The sequence below is a fragment of the Temnothorax nylanderi genome, unplaced genomic scaffold (assembly GCF_030848795.1).
Source record: "Temnothorax nylanderi isolate EJ_2023f unplaced genomic scaffold, tnyl_v1.0 TNYL_tig0097_pilon, whole genome shotgun sequence".
Classification (NCBI taxonomy): Eukaryota; Metazoa; Arthropoda; class Insecta; order Hymenoptera; family Formicidae; genus Temnothorax; species Temnothorax nylanderi.
The window spans coordinates 607,345-630,069 of NW_027249159.1; the positions used below are offsets into that span (position 1 = coordinate 607,345).

The 22,725-nt window shown below is 33.5% G+C and overlaps 5 protein-coding genes across 8 annotated transcripts; 3 read left to right on the forward strand and 2 right to left on the reverse strand.

The window, feature by feature from the left end:
- Positions 1-173: 173 nt before the first annotated feature.
- Positions 174-2,542, forward strand: LOC139775351 (nudC domain-containing protein 1). Its single transcript, XM_071711278.1, has 4 exons — positions 174-486; positions 591-1,569; positions 1,756-2,126; positions 2,282-2,542. The coding sequence occupies exons 1-4, from the start codon at positions 372-374 to the stop codon at positions 2,479-2,481; spliced, it is 1,665 nt and encodes a 554-aa protein (XP_071567379.1). The 5' UTR covers positions 174-371; the 3' UTR covers positions 2,482-2,542.
- A 333-nt stretch (positions 2,543-2,875) lies between these two features.
- Positions 2,876-7,925, forward strand: Ragc-d (Ras-related GTP binding C/D). Its single transcript, XM_071711281.1, has 7 exons — positions 2,876-3,401; positions 3,655-3,815; positions 3,909-4,315; positions 4,394-4,530; positions 4,617-4,759; positions 4,846-4,994; positions 5,101-7,925. Exons 1-7 carry the CDS (start codon positions 3,399-3,401, stop codon positions 5,298-5,300), a joined length of 1,200 nt encoding a protein of 399 aa, XP_071567382.1. The 5' UTR covers positions 2,876-3,398; the 3' UTR covers positions 5,301-7,925.
- Positions 6,469-15,294, reverse strand: Grip128 (gamma-tubulin complex component 5). Of its 3 annotated transcripts, XM_071711276.1 has the most exons (16): positions 15,203-15,294; positions 12,107-12,152; positions 11,332-11,458; positions 10,818-11,249; positions 10,481-10,746; positions 10,236-10,407; positions 9,906-10,122; positions 9,536-9,836; positions 9,257-9,441; positions 8,864-9,170; positions 8,568-8,784; positions 7,955-8,246; positions 7,683-7,883; positions 7,455-7,537; positions 7,221-7,380; positions 6,469-6,910 (listed from the first exon to the last, which is right to left on the reverse strand). In XM_071711276.1, exons 3-16 carry the CDS (start codon positions 11,401-11,403, stop codon positions 6,864-6,866), a joined length of 2,952 nt encoding a protein of 983 aa, XP_071567377.1. In that variant the 5' UTR covers positions 11,404-11,458; positions 12,107-12,152; positions 15,203-15,294; the 3' UTR covers positions 6,469-6,863. The 3 variants fall into 3 exon arrangements, with proteins under 3 accessions (XP_071567377.1, XP_071567375.1, XP_071567376.1); XM_071711274.1 differs by having other exon boundaries at positions 6,469-7,380; XM_071711275.1 differs by lacking the exon at positions 15,203-15,294 and having other exon boundaries at positions 6,469-7,380; positions 12,087-12,152.
- Mrgn1 (Mahogunin ring finger 1) lies at positions 15,290-20,677 on the forward strand. 2 transcript variants are annotated; one of them, XR_011718809.1, is made up of 10 exons: positions 15,290-15,664; positions 15,749-15,867; positions 16,020-16,285; positions 16,365-16,506; positions 16,588-16,791; positions 17,758-18,000; positions 18,172-18,332; positions 18,419-18,686; positions 18,915-19,141; positions 19,276-20,677. XR_011718809.1 is itself a non-coding variant. In XM_071711277.1 (9 exons), the coding sequence occupies exons 1-9, from the start codon at positions 15,577-15,579 to the stop codon at positions 19,089-19,091; spliced, it is 1,668 nt and encodes a 555-aa protein (XP_071567378.1). In that variant the 5' UTR covers positions 15,290-15,576; the 3' UTR covers positions 19,092-20,677. The 2 variants fall into 2 exon arrangements, 1 of the variants encoding a protein (XP_071567378.1); XM_071711277.1 differs by having other exon boundaries at positions 18,915-20,677.
- A 326-nt stretch (positions 20,678-21,003) lies between these two features.
- Positions 21,004-22,503, reverse strand: Rpl10 (ribosomal protein L10). The gene is made up of 4 exons (XM_071711285.1): positions 22,381-22,503; positions 22,199-22,227; positions 21,535-21,840; positions 21,004-21,392 (listed from the first exon to the last, which is right to left on the reverse strand). The coding sequence occupies exons 2-4, from the start codon at positions 22,219-22,221 to the stop codon at positions 21,062-21,064; spliced, it is 660 nt and encodes a 219-aa protein (XP_071567386.1). The 5' UTR covers positions 22,222-22,227; positions 22,381-22,503; the 3' UTR covers positions 21,004-21,061.
- Between the last annotated feature and the right edge of the window lie 222 nt (positions 22,504-22,725).

Genomic DNA, 22,725 nt, shown 5'->3' on the forward strand with positions numbered 1-22,725 from the left:
ATGCAATCAATGTGTCACTTTTCCGTAAAGCCTTGTGTCCACGATGCTAGAACTGCGTCCGAGTTTCGGTTTAAGCCAATGAAACTGCTGCTTTTCTGTAAGAGCTGCTAGTTGATTGGCTTAAACCGAAACTCGGACGCAGTTCTAGCATCGTGGACACCGGGCTTAAGAACAAGAAGTTTATTGGATATCGCGTTTCACCGCGCGGCAAGTGTTTCCGCGTTCCGTGTGCAGGAGCCACATAAAAACGTTCACTGTCACTAGTTTATACTATGACATAAGTCCCCATGGAACCCACTTCACCCTAAAAAAATTATTTTTCATCTAATGAAATATCTTTTCCTGATATTATTTGATTAATATAAAAAACGATGACAGAAATAATCGAGTTACGTCCTAATAAAAGTTTGATCAACTCGTCTTTTGAAAAGTATCAATTTTTCAATGAGGTTGTTCCCATAATTTCTGAAAACAAATTAAGGAATCGTAAGTACATACATATTTGTATTATAAAGTATTATATATATATATATAACTATATGTCTCTGGCATACAAAGAGTATAGATCTTTTAACAGAAAAATATTTCAGACGTATACAGATTAGAGCCAAATCACAATCAAGAATCCTGGCTGGAAGCAAGACTTTTCGCTTTTCATAATCATTTATTTAACAACGTTTATGACATGTCGTGTTGGTTTGTTGATGAAACTTCGGCCGTTTGGCGTCTGGATAAAGATGGTTCTTTGAATCAAGTATATAAATTATATGAAGATATACAGTCATCGAAAATAACATATAATCCATCAATCGGATTTACCTCAAATAATATCGTGGCGATTTCTGACGGTGCTGAAAAGCTGCACATATTGATAGGATATACTGGGGAAAATAGGAAGGTGTTTCTAATGAGTCCTGAAAAATCTGGAATCATCATGAATATCCAATACATAGAAAAGGGCTCTAAAATTATTGTAACTATGTGCACTATTGTTGCAGATGTTAATCAGAAGAAATATACACAGCTTGTATTACTGTCATATGGCTTGTGTGTGGAAAATGAAATAACGAAAGTTTATAATATAGATAAACAGATACTGAAAGTACAAGGTACTGTGGACTATGCCTATGTGGAAGAAAATGGTGATTATTTGCATTCCATTTGTCAAGATAACATTGGTTTTGAGAGTGAAAATACACAAGAATCTGAAACCAAAATAGAACAGCCAAGCGTTAGTTCGCAAATAAAAATTCCAAAGTACTATTGGTCACAAGATGAAGAATCGCTCACCGTTTGGATTAAAATACCGAAACAGCATAGCGATAAACGACCCAAAATAAGCGTTAACCCATTAGAACTGTCTGTTACAATAGACAATGAAATATTAATACAAGGAGAATGTCAACATAGATTGGAGGAAAATATGACAACTTGGAGGCACAAAGAAGATACGTTACAAATCGATCTAAGCAAATGTGAAAATGGATTAATGTGGAGCGAATTAATTAAAGGTGATACAGGAGGCGAATGTTTACCCAATGAAGCTCTTGCTGCAGAAATTCATGCAAGGTACTTTTTTAGGATTTGTTATGAAATTGCTACATATATACTCATGTTTTAATCTCAGCTTTACTTTAATAATATTAATTTTACACTTAACTTTTCATACATTTAATTATTTTAATTCATTATTATATTTCATTATATTCTTATAATTACTCGCAACACTATATGTATAATATATCATTTATACAGGCTAGCACATTTATGTACAGACCAACAAAGTAATAGTGCTGGCGGGGATCAACCTTGTGTAGGATTCAATGCTGAACAATTAGAAGAATGCGATCTCGAGGGAAAAGATAATTTTTTACAAAGGATTAATCTTCTCACGCGGGCGACCACACATCTAGCTAGATTAGGGAGCAACAATCACGTGTTGTTCACGTATAAAAGAAATCATGGGCAAATGGTGTGCCTAAGATATGATCACGACGCCTGCATTTGGGAAATGGACGATGGGGACAATGATGCTCAGTGGAACCTAAGACACGTTCGCAGCTTTCCTGGATTTGGCTACGTCGAAGCTAGCAAGACCAATAAAAAGTTTTGCGTGTCTCCGATTGGTAAGGCAGCAGAGATATTTTTCTAAGATATTTCTCTGATTTAATAAAAAAATAATAACTATACATAACAGTAATAACTCGATTAATTTTATAAAATTAATAATATTAATTTTATTTAATAATATTACCGTAATTATATACGCTTTTTGCCACAGATGGTTCGTACATAGCTATAGTAGAACACACGAGACACGTGTTCTTGTACGAGAGGCCTGATGACGGAGCAAAGTCCGCCAAACAAAGAATCGTAGACCTCGGTTGCCAAGCTTCCCCCATTATGGGTGTCGTTGCTACAAACAAATGCCTGATTGTACTTTCGAAAGATAAATTATATCGTTTACAAATCCGTACGTGATAATTGTGCTGTCCGCAATTATCACTGGAATGGATAAACAATAAACATCTTTTTAAAATCATGTATAGCCATTACGTAGGAGTAATTATTACGTACGTTTTTTGTCGGGTATACAACGAATTAATAATTGCATTTATGTCATTTATTTATTCTATCTCCAATTTGACATTAATATGTTAAAACTGATAAATTTCTTTGCAAAAAAATGTTAGTAACACGCAATATATTGTATAATTTATTCATCTCTGCTTAGAATTTTTTTTTCTTCAATCTACAAATCAGATTAAATGCTAGTTTCAATCATATTTAAGTACTAATATAGCATTTTAGTATGAAAATGTAGTGTTTATGGTACATTTGAATTGTCAGTGATGACGCATTGCGATCCTATCATACGCCTGAGGCCCAATTCTGGAATTAATAATCTTATTAAGAATCTATTCGAAAGAGAAACATATCCGGGTACCCGCGGGCGGGTACCTGGATACCGGTTATCCGGTTCTTTTTTCGAGCTCTAATATTTATTCAACAATCAAAATAAACCGCCATCAAAAACGTCACATCCGGTTTCACTCCATGACGGCACATTTGTCCGATCTTTGGTTTTTAGGATCTCTAGTAACGTACATACATACATACGGGCACCGCTCTGACAAGGGACCAATCAGAGCACCGATTGATACATAGCTGTATCAAACGAGCACTGTTAATCATCACACACACCCAACTGCTCCAATTGTAAACAAAGATATTGGATATTGTATTAAACTTTTGTACCCTACATAATTTTCCATTATATGTAGTCGCGGTCGAACGGATACGGTGCGGCGCCGCGACGTTTTTCGGATTTGTAATCCTTCGGGAGGGACGGGAGGACGGCTAGGATCTTGCCATAAAAATTATTTAACCTCACGAACATGGTAAGTGGGTGAACACGAACTTGCTTCTGTTCGAATTTTCGTCGAGGAAATGGCAGTAATTAAGCGTGTTGCTGATATAAAAAAAATATGTAACCTCTCTCGCACTATTGAATATTTTAATTAGTTGGACGCACGTGGGAGTGAATTATGACATCTTGGAATTAACGATAATGACGTTTCTAATTATATATATAGCCGTTCAGTGTCATATAAATTTTAATTTTTTTACGGTGTTCCTTCTATGCTGTTCTAGGATGATGACGATCATTATCAAAGTGGTTATGACGACCATTATCAAAGTGGTTCTTTTCCAAAGGATTTTGGGTATGCGCCGTTTGATGGTGAAACCGAGGGATCTATGGATCCACTAGCCGGAGAACAGAAGCCTAGAATACTTCTGATGGGTCTCAGACGGTAGGATTAAGAGTTTTTTGTGGCAAGACGACATTCTGCAAATTTGTTAGACCAATGCTTATCAGTCTGATGTCTTTTTCTTTCGTTCTTTAGTAGCGGCAAATCGTCGATACAAAAGGTGGTATTCCACAAGATGTCACCGAACGAGACGCTATTCTTGGAAAGTACAAATAAAATAATTAAAGACGATATAAGCAACTCAAGCTTTGTACAATTTCAAATATGGGATTTCCCTGGGCAAATCGACTTCTTCGATCCTACCTTTGACAGTGATATGATATTTGGCGGTTGCGGAGCATTAGTGTTTGTGATAGATGCCCAGGACGATTACATGGAAGCTCTTAATAAGCTCCATGCAACAGTCACAAAGGCGAACAAGGTCAATCAGGCCATCAAGTTTGAAGTTTTTATCCATAAGGTGGACGGATTGTCGGACGACTGTAAAATGGAAACGCAAAGAGACATACACACGAGGGCCAACGATGATTTAGCAGACGCTGGTAAAGAAAATTTTTGAGATAAGAGTTGGATTAAGGAGATAAACGCTGATTCTTACTCACTTTACGTATTTCTTCTAGGATGCGATCAAATACATTTGAGTTTTCATTTGACCTCGATATATGATCATAGTATATTTGAAGCATTTAGCAAAGTTGTTCAAAAGTTAATACCACAGCTGCCTACTTTAGAAAATTTACTCAATATACTCATATCGGTAAAGATAACGTTTGTCCTGTCCTCTTTTTTTGTTATAATGAACAGTCTAGAATATTTAAAAAAAAAATTTTATTATACTCACAGAATTCAGCAATTGAGAAGGCATTCCTATTTGATGTTGTCTCAAAAATATATATAGCAACGGATAGCTCACCTGTTGATATGCAAAGTTATGAACTATGTTGTGATATGATTGATGTTGTTATTGACGTATCTTGCATATATGGGTAAGTAATCGTATATTCTGATTGCATATATATGTATATATTTAACATACTGTTTGTATTTCCCTTTATATTTATATCTGCTCCAGATTGAGAGAGGATTTAGAAGCTGCTGCATTCGACAACCAAAGTTCCAGTTTAATTAAATTAAATAACGGTACAATCCTGTACTTGCGCGAAGTGAATAAATTTTTAGCGTTAGTCTGCATCTTACGAGAGGATAATTTCGATAGACAAGGTAAAAATAATTATTTTGATATTATATATTAAAAAAAAAACAATGTGTTTTCATAATAACGCGCACGGATTGCATCATTATTTTTGTTTCTCTTTCTAATTTACAGGTGTGATCGACTATAACTTCCTTTGTTTCCGCAAGGCGATACAGCAAGTGTTCGAATTACGAAACAAAGCGTTAGCTGCAACAAATGCGAACAATCACTCATCCTCCCCTGTTAGCACGGATGAAACGTCAAATGTTCCCACGGTGTCGCAAACTGGAGCTATTGGACAAAACGGTACTGTTGTAATCGCGCAGAGTTAACTTTAATGTGCAATCTGTATAGAACTTATCAGGCGAATGTAATAGAACAGATCTTGATATTAATTTCATTATTACTTATTTGGAAATCTCTTTGCAAATATGTATGTTGCAAACACATCTTTTCCTCCCCTTAATATATATACTATACTTTTTACAATATATTATTAAACATGAAATATATCTTTCATACCAAGAAATGACTTTCTAGTTGTATATGTATAAGTTATCATAATAATGTTACCAAACATATAATTATGATTTCGTATTTTAAAACTGTAACCCCAAATTACTATAGCGAAACTTTTATAATTGATATTTGTTACATAGAGTATTGGAACACATCTATGTTATCAGTTATTGCTTTCTTTATGTATCTTAATGAAATATATGGCAGTATATGTGTGCGTGTGTATGTGTGTGTGTGGGTGCGTGGGTGGATTTAAATCTATATCTACATGTTTCACATGTACCATATTTACATTCTCCTTCTTTGGAATCTAAAGTTATATATACACATTTGTAATTTTTAAATCTCAATAATTGTATAATTTTATTGGGTCATAATGTAGAAATCGCGATTTTATTGTATATGGAATAACATTATCGAATATATTTTTATTTTTGTATGTATCTACTTAAAATATTCCTTACGATGTTACGAATTAGTGACGATATCTTTTATCTCGTGTAAGACGCATGATGATGAATTTAGAACAAAGAATTGTTCCTCATATTGATACCAGCGCATGTAAGAAAAGATTTGTTCATACTCGTTTAAGGACACTTCAACAGGTAGCAATGATTCTGGACTAAAATTTTAAAAAGTTAGTAAATGCATACTTTAGCTGAAAAATCTGTAGCATACGTCAGTCACATTTTTTTTACCTTATTTGCCAAGTCCTTTCGTAAATTAATTTTGGGATTGGTAGGGGGATGCCTGACGGTGGCAAACTCTGGTGTGCGATTTCTGTCAATAAAGTACGACTGAGGTCGGTAATAAAATTAATGAATTTATTACTATCTTCGAATGATTTACTATCGATGTAGGCCGCAGATGCTGGCATCAATTTATCTGGAAGGGATCGAATAGGAAACAGGATATGGAGGTTGACACATTCGGTAACAATTATACTGGGAATCGTACGTAGTGGTAGAAAAGTGATTGATGTAATTTTTAACAATTTTTATTCTACAAAAAATAAAGTAACATATACATATAGAGTATTTTTCTCTCAATTATACATACGGGAACAATTATTTGAAAAAAATAAGTACATAATATTCTATGCTGTAAATATTACAGATCTTTGCGTAACGAGTTTATCTAAAAAATAATTATTAGTATAAAAAATTATAATTTATATTAATCACAAACGAGATAACGATATAATGATCTAGTAGAATAACGGCTAAATACTACATGTATACTTTTGTAGTATTAAGTAATGAGATTGATGTAAATTAGATGGGATTTATGTCGTTGTTAATCCCAAATGGAAAGATCAGAATGCACACTGATAATATTGTTAAATCGGTACGAGTTGACATTCTATTAATATAAAATTAAGCACATGGCATACTGCAATTAAAGGCTGAACTTAAGGCAGTCACTGTAAATAAAGCAAAGGGAAAATGTCAGAAAAGCAATACTGTTAATTCATCATGCAACAATTTAACATCTATTAGTTAATATTCTTTCAGTATATGGCAAATATATTCAGGATTTGACATGTCAATACATATTAATCACACTAATGACATATCTTTCAATGACTAATTTAAAAAAATAATTGAACATTTTTTGTTTTTAACGTTCTAATGATTGTTTTGACAATATTTATGAACGATCGATTGAACTGCAGAATTGTGGATAACTGTACTGAAATACGTTAAGTACCGCTAATAAATTGTAAAACTTACAATAATCTGCATCCTTATGTTGTACCGCATTGTGCAAAGCTAAGGCAAGATATGTATGATACTTTATGTAACTATGCTCCATTACGTCTAATTCTGTAGCGGCTAACAATAATTTTTTGCGTGACCATCGATCTCGTACGTGATTACACATTTCGATCATCTGAAACATAATAATTGAGTAATAAGTAAATTCTATAAATTGACATTTCACCGTCATCCAATAGATGTACGTACGTTATTTATAGTTGTTATTAAATCTTTAAATTCCTCTGTTAATAAGCAATGTTCGTGAACTTTGTTCAAGTATTCATTATGCACTGAAAATAATTGCTTACGTTTGTTAAAATTATCATGAGTATTCCATCCAATATCTTGAAAGGAAACTTTATATTTCACAGTCACACAATAAGATATGTATGTGAGAATTTCTTTTCCCCGAAGATAATTTATCGCAATCGTTACCTGATATAATGGTATCGAGACTATCTGCCTGAGCTAGAACCTTTTCCAGTATAAAACCTAGACTCTGTAATACTTGGCCAGACAAGTATGTATGTATAGATCCTATTGCGTGCAGCAGCCAAAATCTTAAACTCTCTAGGCGCCTTATGTGGAATTGTTCTAATCTGTCTCTTGTACACGGCGACCTAGAACCCTCTAGATCTGAAAAAAGTAACGAAACGATATAAACATGTTGTAAAAATATATCTTAAATCGTATTCGTATTTATTTACCATAAAACCTTAAATTATTTAACGTCCACAAAGCCCACTTCAATTTTAGTTGAAATCTGAATATCTCATTGTACTTTTCTAAAACTTTCTTAGTTAACACGATACTTATAGGCCATTCTACTGTATAATGCAGCGTTATACTATTTACAGCTTGTAACACTTGACGAGTACTGATATTGCCGTGAACTGTAATCGACCAACGAGAACTTGTATCCGGCCAATATTGGGAAAATACCTCTTCAAGTATACACGACAGAAAATACGAATTAGCCCACATTTGGTTATTTTCAATCTAGAATAAATAATTGTTATATCACAAAGGAATATTATTAATATTTTAATACGTTGACTGCCAAGTCATATTTGGGAAAAGGTTCCCTTACACACTTTTTTTATGTATTTAAGAATCAAATATTTTTTTTTGTGAATAAATTTTCCGTGTTTTGACGTCACGGTTAATTTTTCATTCTTACTCCAGAAGCTCACTGTCAATTTTATTAAGTATTTCCTATGATTTTCTTCATAACTGCAATTTAATTGCAAGTCAGGCCAGCACGAGTTAACTCGTATTTGGCAGTCAACGTGTTAAGGGTTAATTTCTTTTTCCTTTTACCTCGTGAAACAAGATTTGATAGAACTTATTCATAACGTGTCCAGCTTCCATCATATAAACAAGCCTCAATAGCTTCAAATGTGTTTGCAGCTTATATTCCTCAATCATAATATTTTTTACTAATTTGCTAGCGCTGTTATAGCGTAATATTAAAATCTCAGACAATGTATTCTCCAAAATGTTTTGCATCGGCAATATATATCTTATCTTTTGTAGTCTACAAGAGAATATATGTTAGTCTCAATGTATAAATTACCCTAATATATTAATAATTTTTTGTAAATATAGACATATACTCTTTGTATAAATTATGTATTTGGCCTTGTTTCGTTTTAGAATTGTGAGTACTATGCACACGAGCATCCACCGTATCGTTTTTATATAATTCACATGGCATGTAGTCTTCCATAGCTTTCATGAGAAATGGATTATGCAAAGTTGATAATTGTTGTATTATATTCGTTTCAATATCGGCATCGTACTCTTGTAAAAGTATTTCATCTATTTGCGGCGCGGTATCTGTCTCCTCCACTGATGGACTATATTTAGATATTTCTGATAACAATTTATTTTGTAGTTCAATGTTTAATGAAATCCTTGTGTCTGCAATACAATTATTATGCGTTATAATGAGATATAAGTTTACAACGTAAAAGAATGATATAAAGATGTCTGTCATAGTCAGAGACCATTGTACTCATTGTCCATCCTCCATATGTCGGCAATTCGATCCAAGGAAACAAGTAATTCAATACTGTGACCCATATGTTGCACTTTTTGCAACAAGAATTGCATAATAGGATCTGTCAAGCAAATATTATCGGACAATCGAATCGTAAATTTTTCAATTTGTTCATTTTCATTCTCTCTGACCCTAATATACAATAATTAAATAATTAAATATAGGCATGTAAATATATATAGTAAATTAGAATTTTAATTCTAATTTTTTTATTTTTCACTCGTACCTCACAATTATAAATTCATCTCGCCAATCCTCTAATCGTCCTTCACCCAGCCATGTATCAATTATGTTAAGATAAACGGTAAGACTACATAGGTACAAATTTATACAAATATTTGTTCTTTCTCGACTATGAGAATTTTGCATTTCATAATACAAGGATGATAATAGTCGAGATGCACATTTCCAATTAGGATTAACTTTCCAATCAGTTATAACTTTCTTGTGTATATCGTAGAGCATTTTTATAGTATTCAAATGTCTTCTCAGATTAGCCGATAAAGATAAGAACGTATTGCAATTTTCTAAAACAAAATAATATTTAGCAATAAGATTACAATGGCATCATGAACAAATGAGTCATGTGAGCTTACCTTGCTCTATAATATCTTTTTCTATATTAACCACTTCAGTCTTAAATTCATATAGGTGTTGTTTAAGCGCAGCATTATATGCTTCATAGGTCAAAGGAGGACTCTGTAGTTCTGATTCTTGGTTATAAGTTGGCTGCAAGTCAGCTCCAAACCTTTCAATATCATATATCATCGAAAAATACTCGCAAAATGGAGTTAGAATACTCTTAAAAGCAGTCTGGAAGTAGGATTCAAAAATAGAATGATTTTTTAAATAATAAAACCGTGCATAAAGGATTGCACAAAAAGATTTAAGAATGATAAGAGCTGATCCTATAGAGATGTACGCACAGTTGTCAAACTTGGTATAGATAAGTCGGAACATATTGAAAATTTCGATTCACTGTCCCATTGAAACACCACCATTGACGTTTGAACATAAAACATCCATAATAATTCTCTGCACACTTGATATTCGCTAAGAGTAGTTACTTTGTACAAGGCTGACAAACTTGTTTCATGCCTGTAAGTATATTTACAACATCACGTATATAACTCATACATGAAATAATTTAACTGAAAAAGTAAAAAAGTACCATATGTCGCATATGCTGGTGTCACAAGATCGTTTAATAACGGGATACTTTCGACATCTTAGATTGTTCCACCAATCAGTTTGAACCTTTGATAAGAGCCACTTTCTAGATTCGAGATTTTGTACTAACGCCAGGGAGAATTTGTCTGCCGTACTATCAGAAACTTCTGGACACTGCGCAATATCTAACTGAGTATTACACATTTGCGTCGGCAAAGAAATATCATTCTCATCAGTCCCTTCTTCTTCCGTTAAATCGGACCATTCCTATACAAATGTAAAACTTAAAAACGTTCCGAATTATAATTTTGCGAAATGTACCTCATGTTAATACATACGCTCTCGCTATCGTCGCTCTTATAATCACGAAAGAAATTCTCCTGACCTTCCTTCAAATATTGTGCCCAGTCTATTTCCTCCGTAATGCTATCCTCGTTTCCAGTGGCTGCATTAAAACTGTGTTCCCCACGCGTGAGTTTCAAGCTGTCCAAGTTGGACTTGTGAGTTTCAGTGGACAGATCCAATAGGAACGTTAACAAATACCACTGCAGATCATACTGCGGGTGTTGCTCAAAGTCAAAACTCGATAAAAAGGAATCGATCAGCTCTTGAAACTTTTTAGCGACTTCATATTTTCCGTGGATCGAGAATTTGGTGATCAGGGCGTTTATCGCCTCTTTGGTTGCGTGACTATCGATAGAGAGATAGCGATGATGTTTAATATTCGATAAACAAAATCGTTCGCATATCCGAAATCCCTCTTCATCTTCCTGAATACGTAAAAATTCATATCTCGTAAGATGTCATTGTTTCCTGTGTATGTCACAAATGTCAACTTGACCTCACACATACCTCAAACGATGTAAGCGCTGTTATAAGCTGCTTCAAATCATTATGAATGTCATTCAATACCCGAGTACTCATTTTTACTTTGCATCAAGATTATTGAGCAATACATATGAAATCATATCGGCATGTGCTAAAAAAAAAACAATTTTTGTGTTATGCTAACCATCTAGTTCAACTTTTTAACCCTCCGTCTGTATACGTGGGTCTACGGCGTCCGCGCCAAAGTGATGTCTGATCGTAACTGTAAAACTTGCAAGCCTGCCAGAAAATATTAAATAAACGATGTTTATCAAAATGACTATAAAATTGTCAACTACAATGTAGACAGACGTTTTGTGAATTTTTCCGGATTTTTTTGAAAACTTTAATAGGGAAAAATTGCGTCAAATCTAACAGATCCACGTATTTTGTACTCCGAGTGCAAAAAAAAAACGTATACAAACGGAGAGTTAATTTGACAGATAAAGGGAAATATACAATAAAAAGGGCTTTTTCTAAAAAATATAAGTTAAAAAAATGAGATTAAATTTATAACAAAAATTGTTAAATTATATCTTTAAAATCGTGTATTTTTATTAAAATTGAAGATAAGAGGGTTAAAGTAAGCAATAAGAAAATATATATAATGTAATGTTACATTAAAAATATATGATATTAAATTTAACATCCAATCTGAAAAGTTTACATTCATTATGGATAAATGTTTAATTCTGATCAGTCCCATCTTATTGTTAGATTTCGATGATAGATATCCTAACCTTAAAAAACATTTAGTTACCATTTCGCGACGACTTCTCCTTTTTCTGTTGGCACCATCGACATTAGTCAGTTGCCATAAATAAGAAAATATTTTATAATTTTTTCAATATTTGTATCTTTTTATTAATATTTTATAATTTGTTTGAAATAATAAACAAATTATAAAATATTTTCTTATATATGGTAACACTCTTATAAATATATGTATATGTATACAATACACATTTCATATGTGTGTATGTGTGTGTGTGTGTGTGTGTGTGTGTGTGTTAATAAATAAATCATTTCCTTTTATATGTATATAACAGTATATTGTAAAGTATTTTTATATAATTGTCAATTAAATAAAAAATATAAATCTTAAAAAAATTATAAAATATTTTCTTATTTATGATAACACTAGTTTTCCGCGAATTAGAATAGAAAACGCTAAAAGTTATTACTTTAGTAACATTCTAATCAGTATATCAGATTCCCGATTGCGAATGTATCTTATTAATTCTTAATGCTGGCTCATATCACAGTACGCTTGCACGGTGCGCGAGTCTTTATATGTCGCTTCTCCGAAGTGCCGCGTATACGTATAAGAATATTTTATGAATCATTAACAAACAAAGATAAACGAGTGTTTTTATGAATATATATAGAATAGAATCATTTATTTACTTCAGTTTACAATGCCAAAAGAAGGAAACAATTGCTTTTATGAAACATGTATATCAATTGCTAATTTAGTGTTAAATTATTTTATTATTTTATTATTATATACACAAGGTATTGCAAGGCATAAAAACAGTGATTGCCACTTTTTCCATAAGATTCGATATATACATATGTATGTATGTACGTATATATGTATATGTAGTTTTAACAACTATTTAAAACTTACCAATAAATCCTATCACGCAGATATATTGTATATCATATATTTGTCAGATATTCATATCATATATTTATGCGATTAATATTTAATTGTATCATCACTCTAAGTACTAGTTCTTCTCCGATTACAGAAGTTAAGCAATATGTAAGATATGTTTACAATTTGGACGAATGTCCACTTGGAAAAACTATGTAACATTTACAAAGAAAAGAAGATTTCGTTACTCTTTCCTCGCTACACTTATGCTTCTTTCATATATTCCGCCAATGCTTGCTGTATGTTTTTATTTTTATCATCAGGATTACAATAATGTCATTAATATGGTTTTACGTCACTTTACGGATTATATAATTATGACAAAATTACCCACGCTGATTCCTTCAGTGTAGCGCGCGTGCGGCCCAGAACATCTAAGGGCATCACAGACCTGGGGCCCTATTCTCGAATCATTTTCATGAAACTCGCATGCGAAATTCAATGCTTTTCAAATAGAAAGTCGCATACGAAAATCATTAGGGCAGGCTCGAGAATACGGTCCCTGTTATTGCTCAATCTCGTGCGGCTAGAAGCCGCCTGTCCCTCTAAGAAGATTTGTTTGTACGTTGGTAGTAAAAACCCGCCGGCCGGATTATATAATTATGCCTGTGTGAAAGATAAAGAATGATTAATAATTAACATGCTTAATAAATAGCGATTGTGTGATGATCTAGCCTAGTGGAAAAATCCGACGCAAAATTACGAAATTTATAAATAATATACCTTTTGCAAGAAACATAATATATTCAAGTAGATATAAATAAAAATGACGTATATTTTTTGTCATAATTATATAATCCGTAAAGTGACGTAAAACCATATTAATGACATTATTGTAATCCTGATGATAAAAATAAAAACATACAGCAAGCATTGGCGGAATATATGAAAGAAGCATAAGTGTAGCGAGGAAAGAGTAACGAAATCTTCTTTTCTTTGTAAATGTTACATAGTTTTTCCAAGTGGACATTCGTCCAAATTGTAAACATATCTTACATATTGCTTAACTTCTGTAATCGGAGAAGAACTAGTACTTAGAGTGATGATACAATTAAATATTAATCGCATAAATATATGATATGAATATCTGACAAATATATGATATACAATATATCTGCGTGATAGGATTTATTGGTAAGTTTTAAATAGTTGTTAAAACTACATATACATATATACGTACATACATACATATGTATATATCGAATCTTATGGAAAAAGTGGCAATCACTGTTTTTATGCCTTGCAATACCTTGTGTATATAATAATAAAATAATAAAATAATTTAACACTAAATTAGCAATTGATATACATGTTTCATAAAAGCTATTGTTTCCTTCTTTTGGCATTGTAAACTGAAGTAAATAAATGATTCTATTCTATATATATTCATAAAAACACTCGTTTATCTTTGTTTGTTAATGATTCATAAAATATTCTTATACGTATACGCGGCACTTCGGAGAAGCGACATATAAAGACTCGCGCACCGTGCAAGCGTACTGTGATATGAGCCAGCATTAAGAATTAATAAGATACATTCGCAATCGGGAATCTGATATACTGATTAGAATGTTACTAAAGTAATAACTTTTAGCGTTTTCTATTCTAATTCGCGGAAAACTAGTGTTATCATAAATAAGAAAATATTTTATAATTTTTTTAAGATTTATATTTTTTATTTAATTGACAATTATATAAAAATACTTTACAATATACTGTTATATACATATAAAAGGAAATGATTTATTTATTAACACACACACACACACACACACACACACACATACACACATATGAAATGTGTATTGTATACATATACATATATTTATAAGAGTGTTACCATATATAAGAAAATATTTTATAATTTGTTTATTATTTCAAACAAATTATAAAATATTAATAAAAAGATACAAATATTGAAAAAATTATAAAATATTTTCTTATTTATGGCAACTCATATGCTAATTTCTGTTTTATCTTTCATGCACTTTTAGCTATTACCATCTCGTCGATGATAAAAGATTTGTACATTTCTGATGATAAAACAGTGATTATATAAGGTAAAACTCCTTCTTTCGGAATAGTCGAATAGCCAAAACAGTCGATAATGTCAGTATTCTTCAATTACCACCGGGCCCCCGGGCAGTCACGAAAATTTACCCAGGATTGTCGGTCTTTAATAGTATCTCGTCGGTGGTCGAACCATGGATACACCATGGTGGAAGAACACCATGCGATACACGCCCGCTATGGATGTAGGAATTCCGTGGACTCTAGTGGTTCACTCCTTTACCTCCGTGGCAGCACCAGTTCTACAATAGAAAACAACCTCATGCTTGCTATCGCAAAACCTTCCTTTCGCGCATTCTTTTTTATTTTCTACTTTTTTATCAATAACAACAAACCGACAAAGTCAAATTAATTTTACGCAAATCAATGTGACAAATACCAGTAGTTTTCGATCGCTTAGCGGTGGATTTTTACGAATATATGCGTACACCCACTGTTCTTATCGAACGTAAGACGAGTACGATTTGCCATTTGACCGCGTGTTGTGATTGCTAAACAAGATGGGATCGTTGACAAGTAGGCAGAACGCTGGAGTCGAGGAGGTTGATATCACTTCGAACCACGCGTATAAATATCCTCCACGATCCGGTATATGACTTCAAAATCGCATTTACAGAATAATGCATAACGTCCCTTCTGTCACTTCATTAATACATGAATTACTCCCGACAGGGTCCTACTTTGGCAGTCATTTCATAATGGGCGGTGAGCGATTTGATACGCCTCAGCCTGAGGCGTATCTCTTTGGAGAGAATGCAGATCTGAATTTCTTAGGCAGCCGACCAACTCCTGTATGAACGTTATACAATTTGTTTTTTTTATATGTAACAAAATTTTCTTATACAATGGATCTATTTAAATGTAGACGCATATATGTTGAGCTATAGCTTTCATTTACTCTTTGTTGTAAAGAGCGATCAATCACATTTCATTCTTGTTTCAGTTTCCATATCCTCCACCACAAGCCAACGATCCTACAAAGACATTAAAGAGCTTGGTGAACATACGCAAGGAGTCTCTGAGGCTGGTTCGCAATATGGACCAAACGTCGACGTCCTCGCATTACCACAGTGTCAAGCACTATGGCGACAGCGATATTGACAAGAAACCCAACCGTTTTAACATTGAATTTGTGTTCGACTGCGACGTGAGATGTGCGATAACGATTTATTACTTTTGTACGGAAGAAGTTTCAACGAAAGGAGTTGCGTATGTATATTGTAAATGTAAGGGATATTGCTGCACAGAAAACATTTGGTAAACAAATTATTTTTTTTATTGACTATAGATATATACCACGGGATCCATCTATGAACTCTGAAACATATCATTATAAAAAAGGAGCAAACCAATTATTCTCACAAACGTCGCACATATTCGATCCAACATTGTACACTGAAGAAGATTTAATATACAATGCAGATAAAGAAGTATTTATGACATATATACATATGTTGTCTTTAGTAAGATTAATGTTTTCAAGAATAAAAAATTTTTTTTCTAATTTGTAGATTATTCCAATAGCTATACATTGTGTAGCAGAGGAAGGATCGGACGATCTAAAACAATCTCATACAACCATAGCCGTGGTTGAAAAACATTCTGATGGAACATACGTATTAAAAGCACTTAAACAGAAGCTTTATGTGGACGGCCTTTGCTATTTAGTACAGGAGATATATGGAATTGAGAATAAGAATACTGAAAATGCAAAGGTATGAGAATGTATACAATAATATTTGAGTAGATTATTCTAATAAGAAGACAACCGTTGACAACCAACCGTTGACCCCTTGAATTTTACTAAATTTTTAATATGTTACAGTATAGTTACCCTTTCACTAATACAAGGTACAGTAACTCTGCTCAATGCGTAATAGTTTGTGAAATAATAATGTTTAAAATTTTTCGTGTGCGTAATTGTTTTAAAATTCTGTAAAAAAAATTTATGTACTATAATTATGTATTATAAATAAGAAAAATAGAATTATAAGGGGACATTATGAATAAGTACATCACAATTAACAAAAATACATTACATGACAACTAATCTTCGGTGTCGGAACTTTCAATTTGTGCGCTATCAATAATATAGTCAGAATGTGTACACGTTTTTGAATGTTATCTGTCATTGAAACATTTAAAATACATTACTAATTTGCACCAAGCGCATTTTATCAATGCAACTTCTTTGCATAAGCACGGTTTATTTATCATTGATATAAAAAAATATTTTAAACATTAATATTTCATAAACTATTGCACATTAGACAGAGTTACTGTACCTTGTATTGGTGAATGGAGTGTACTGTAACATTTATTAAAAGTTTAGCAAAATTTAAAACGTCAAGGATTGGTTATCCCCTTGTAAGTATGTATGCGCTTCCAGATAAAATTAGAAGAAGTATCTTCCTCTTTTCGTGAAATTTAGTGACAGTATTTTAGATGCTCCTAAATGAATATTTGGCATAAATAAAATTTAAATATATAAGTAATTTTTTATCTTTGCATGTGAAATAAGAAGGAAAATAAATAATCTCACGCTTACGATTTAGATATTTATCCCTCTATTTCGACTTGATTCTATTCGTGTAAAAAATTTGAGATACTTTCACAAAGTTTCAAGAAAATCGAGACTGAAAGATTTCGGAGCTTCAGCTTTACTTTCTTTTTTCATATAGCAACAAGGCAGCGATGAGGATACCGAGGACAATGGCTCCGAATGTGTTATTTGCATGAGCGAAGTACGCGACACGTTAATTCTGCCGTGCAGACACTTGTGCCTGTGCAACTCTTGCGCCGATTCGTTGAGATATCAAGCAAACAACTGTCCGATATGTCGCGCACCGTTCAGGGCGCTCTTGCAGATTAAAGCTCTTCAGAAAGCGACCGGGACAATTATATCTAATCCACCATTGCCAGAGGTGAGAGTAGTGAAATAATAGTTAGATTACTTGCACGTTTTATCATTTTTTATTACTTCGAATGTATTTCGTGATAGTATTTCTGAATTAACGCAATCTTTACGTGTTTCTTATTTGTTGTTGCTTCACTGAGTACTATGTGACCGATATACATTGAAATTATTATTCCAGGGAAGTTGTGAGAATATCCCATCGGGCTACGAAGCAGTGTCTCTGATAGAAGCTTTAAATGGACCTTACACTCCACGAACTGTCATTATTGCACCAGAATCACCGGATACTCCCGATACAGATACGGCGAGTGCCATTCAAGCCGCGGAAACTTTAAATCGGTTCGTCTCGTATCCATATGTTCTTATAATCACTACGTAAATAACATACGTGGAATAATCTACATGAAAAACGTGCCGATTTGCAGCTCGACCGAACGTACCCCGGTCTCAAAACACATATCCGCCAAAGAAACTGATATGTCGGCCAGGTCTAGCGGTACCGCTTGTCCGACTCCCGAATTTCGTATGTCCGTATTACTAGCCAGGGACGAACACTCTGGTTCTCAAAAGGAGTTGCATAATAGATCTCCAGCTATGCGCGCCAAATCGGTACATACGCGCGATAAATCTGGTTTAAGAACACGCGACACATTGAGATTGGTTAATGAGAAACAACCAGCTTCTTTATACGAGGTATGCTATTTTTATGCATTAAAAAAAAGTAGAGTAAGGCAACTTCGCACCAACAATTTGGACTGGGTGGGACAAGTCTGTTTAGGAAATCGCTGTTCATTTTTAAGTTATGATTTCAAAAATGTGATTAATTACGACCAACTCTAAGCAATCGACCTTCATTTTGTATAGAATAACATAAAAATTTCGCGTTTACTAGAAATGTTAAATATATCATGATTTTTAAAGGGACAAGGCCAAGACGAAGATAGCGAAGCGGAGAAGTTATCGCCATTATTAGATGCAGCAACGAGCACTGAAGCTTTAGATGTACATTCCCATAGAATATGCGATATTGACATTGACGACGAGATTCAAACGACAGGAAACGAAAATGACGCAGACATTACCTGTCACTCGCACTAGAAAGTGACCGTGAATATATCTTTGCACGATATTCATTCTTCTTTCATCAGGTATCGTTTACGAAATGTTTTATATTAAATTGGAAGTACAATTCATTTATTTATTCAAAGGCTTTGAATTACAACTATACTGAATTTCTCACAATTTCTCAAATGTAACTCACTAAAGCATGCATTTTGATTAGCCCAGCGTAAGTGCTTTCCATTTATGTGACTTTTAACAAGGGAAAGAAAGAAAAAGAGCGATGGAGTGATGCAGTGGGAGAGATATACGTTAGCTGAAGACGACGAGTGCAATACGATAAATGAAAAGCCATTATAATTTGTGAATATAAATGTAGAGTATAAGTTGGTCTATATAATATTAATTATATTGTAGATATATTTGTGTTCACACACGCGCGCGCGCAACTACATTGAGAATACATAGTATTTATTTTTGTAAAACTAAATTTATATATAATTTAACAAATAGGATTTAAGTTTAGATTTGTTTCCTCTATTTTTCAAGGTACTGGTCGGAAGAATACTCTTGCGAAAGTAGAAGTAAAGAATTAAATTGCGTAACTAAATGGAAAGCCCCTAATAGTAGGTATAGAATGTTTTATTGTGCAACTTAAGGGCCTGAGCAGAATAGCTAACTTCTAATGTTAAGACAATGTTTTATGTTTTAAATCTTTGTTTTTAGTAACGCACAATACTGTCTTATGTCACGTTTTAAACGTGTGTACGAAGTGTCAATATATTTGTAAGACTTGAGATACAAGACAGCATTGTGCGTTATTAAAATCAAGATTTAAAGCATAAGGGCTCAGACACAATGAGAAAAATGAGGAATAAGATAAAGGAATAAGGAATGGCCTAGTTTACACCGTACGTTTAGGCCGCGACCTATACCTTATATTCAACCCAAACACGATAGGTCGCGACGATGTAAACAGTTGCGACCTCGCTTGGGTCAGGTCTCTTTTTCGCGTGCCCTGACCTAAATTAGGCCACATGACGTAACGCGTGTAAACGCAGGTGACCTAAAGATCGCCTAAAGTGCAGAGAGTGTACCAATAGATAATTTTTACCTATATTCGACCCAAAAGTATCATAGGTCTACATGGTGTAAACGTTTTATTTAGAAGCCTATTTTAGGTCAGGGCATAGGTCAGGTCGCGATCAGGTCGCACGGTGTAAACTAGTCCAATAAGGCATGTTGCATCTCACTTTAATGTACGTGTACTGAAGTGAGATGCGATATTCCCTTATTCCTTAATCTTATTCCTTATTTTTCTCATTGTGTCTGAGCCCTAAAACATTGTCTTAAAATTACAAGTCAGCCATTCTGCTCAGGTCCTAGCATGAACAAGTAAGATGCGAAAAACTGCATTTCTTACAAATCCTTATACTATAATTGTTAGAATCTCGAGTAGAATGCGTATATATGTATGTACATACAATTTATCAAATTGTGAAGACTGGGACAGTACTTTGTAAAAAGGAAATATTATATAATATCGCATTTTTTAGAACAGTAAAGTGTAATTATTAAATTCATTTACATATAAATTGATAGGTAATAAAAGTGCTTCCATTCGGCGTTTACCGATTTTTATTTCATAGACAGTAACTATATTTAACTAGATATATGAACTGGACATTAGATAGTAAATCTGTAGCATGGTGATACACATAAATCTCAAATTGATTGTCAAACCCGTCATTCACTTAAAACCTTTTTGAGATAAGTATTTACATCTTTTATATTCGTTTTTTCCACATAATTTTTTTCAATAAAACCATGCTAATTCAATATATTTTTTTTAAGTAAGAATTGATATTAACTCAAACTTTCAGAAATAAATAATTCTGGATGTTACATTCTACTCAGATTGTTCTAGGGTTTTTTAGAAGATAATATACACTTTGTTTTTTTTCTGATACATTTTATTCAATTCAATGTCCAAAATGTCCAATGTTTATTTAAGCTGTAGCAAGTAACTTCCTGAATTTCTTCCATTCTTCGAGCGGTCCATGCTCGGGTAGATACTTAACATTGCAGCCATCTGGGGCAAGGCGACCCGCGACTTTCAGTTCCTCATACTCGGTACGATCGTACTTCGTGAAGCCCCATTTCTTCGATACATAAATCTTTTGACGACCAGGGAACTTGAACTTGGCACGTCGCAGAGCTTCAATGACAGCCGCCTTGTGTCGATCGGAAGAACGCACGCTCATAATGGGCTGACCAATGTGTACTCTGGCCACAGTACCCTGAGGTTTGCCAAAGGCACCTCTCATTCCAGTCTGAAGCCTGAAAACAAATCGCATAATTTTTCGGTGATAATTTATTAGACTATAGAATAAGAACCAAAGTTACATGAAAAATGTCAAGTGTAGTATATTTCTAGGAAAGAGATAAGTTTTATTATCTTATGTCACGCCCAGTTACATACCTATCAGCTCCAGCACACGATAACATTTTGTTGATGCGGATAACATGGAAGGGATGGAGTCTCATACGAATATGAAATTGATCTTTTCCAGCGTTCTTCACCATGTATTTGTTAGCACAAATACGTCCGGCTTCCAAAGCCTCGGAACTGAGCTGTTCATATTCATCCGACACCAAGTGCACGCACAATGGAAAGTCCTCGACGGAAGCTTTCTTTTTTCCAAGATCAAAAATGCGGATCTTCGGGTCTGGCACACCGCGACAGAATCTGGATTTCGGGTACGGCTTATTTTTACAATACCGATAACTAAAAAGAAAAGATTCTCAAAATGTAGTAATACTGTTATATATTTTAATATCTTTCAACATTTAAATTTCAATATTAAATTTGTATTGTTATTAAAAGTGTAATATTAAAACAGAATTACAATGCGTTTTTATCGTTATGATGTTGCGCAAAATAACGTAATTGCAAATTTGAATCTGAAATATGCATAAGTAAAAAATCTAACTCCATAAGACATGGAAAACGACATATGGGATATAACGTAAAAATTTTTCGTATCGAAATACCATATGGTGGACAGAAAAAGATTTTACAAAGCTTGCTGACAAGGTACATATATAATTTATAAGGGCGACGAATTAAAAATCGCATTACGTACCACCTCGCTGGTCGGCGTCCCATTTTAACCTGCAAATTAAATTAAATTCACATAAACAAATGCTAGAAATACACAAATTAACGTATCCGGAATAGTTGTAAGAAACGCAACATGCAAGAAAACATTTAATGTATATTACGATGTCGGTAGATAATAATGGATAAAGAAATATAATATCTCACCAACTCCAAAACGGAGCTAACCACACGAGGAAAAGAAAATGAAAGACGACAGATTGCCTCAATAACGTGAAGTTCTTCGTGATTGGTGGTGAAAAGTCGTGTCACGTTAAGCAGGATTGCCAATTCTCGATCACAAAAATTCCATGCCAACCTGCCATGTTTGGACGATCGTCTTTTGAAAATCTGAAGCTGATTGGTGATCATATCTACGCACCAATCACAAACGATATTCAACAATTGAACCAATCGTATTTTCCAAACATTTTTTTATTTATCAAGTGGCGCGCGTTTCGAAATGAATACGTTACATCCCTCAAATCGTAGTAGATAATTGTAATTATTAGA

What these genes read in the sequence shown, in the direction of transcription:
- LOC139775351 (XM_071711278.1), top strand. Translation starts at nt 372, where the DNA reads ATGACAGAAATAATCGAGTTACGTCCTAATAAAAGTTTGATCAACTCG. An exon ending in TGAAAACAAATTAAGGAATC is followed by an intron (nt 487 to 590) that starts GTAAGTACATAC and finishes AAAATATTTCAG; the next exon opens with ACGTATACAGATTAGAGCCA. An exon ending in GCTGCAGAAATTCATGCAAG is followed by an intron (nt 1,570 to 1,755) that starts GTACTTTTTTAG and finishes TCATTTATACAG; the next exon opens with GCTAGCACATTTATGTACAG.
- Ragc-d (XM_071711281.1), top strand. An exon ending in CTTCTGATGGGTCTCAGACG is followed by an intron (nt 3,816 to 3,908) that starts GTAGGATTAAGA and finishes TTCGTTCTTTAG; the next exon opens with TAGCGGCAAATCGTCGATAC. An exon ending in GGATAATTTCGATAGACAAG is followed by an intron (nt 4,995 to 5,100) that starts GTAAAAATAATT and finishes TCTAATTTACAG; the next exon opens with GTGTGATCGACTATAACTTC.
- Grip128 (XM_071711274.1), bottom strand. Translation starts at nt 11,403, where the DNA reads ATGAGTACTCGGGTATTGAATGACATTCATAATGATTTGAAGCAGCTT. An exon ending in AAATAATTTAAGGTTTTATG is followed by an intron (nt 7,884 to 7,954) that starts GTAAATAAATAC and finishes TACTTTTTTCAG; the next exon opens with ATCTAGAGGGTTCTAGGTCG. An exon ending in TCTCGATACCATTATATCAG is followed by an intron (nt 7,538 to 7,682) that starts GTAACGATTGCG and finishes AATTATTTTCAG; the next exon opens with TGCATAATGAATACTTGAAC.
- Mrgn1 (XM_071711277.1), top strand. Translation starts at nt 15,577, where the DNA reads ATGGGATCGTTGACAAGTAGGCAGAACGCTGGAGTCGAGGAGGTTGAT. An exon ending in GTTTCAACGAAAGGAGTTGC is followed by an intron (nt 16,286 to 16,364) that starts GTATGTATATTG and finishes TATTGACTATAG; the next exon opens with ATATATACCACGGGATCCAT. An exon ending in TATACAATGCAGATAAAGAA is followed by an intron (nt 16,507 to 16,587) that starts GTATTTATGACA and finishes TCTAATTTGTAG; the next exon opens with ATTATTCCAATAGCTATACA.
- Rpl10 (XM_071711285.1), bottom strand. Translation starts at nt 22,221, where the DNA reads ATGGGACGCCGACCAGCGAGGTG. An exon ending in GGACGCCGACCAGCGAGGTG is followed by an intron (nt 21,841 to 22,198) that starts GTACGTAATGCG and finishes TTTTCTTTTTAG; the next exon opens with TTATCGGTATTGTAAAAATA. An exon ending in TCGTGTGCTGGAGCTGATAG is followed by an intron (nt 21,393 to 21,534) that starts GTATGTAACTGG and finishes ATTTGTTTTCAG; the next exon opens with GCTTCAGACTGGAATGAGAG.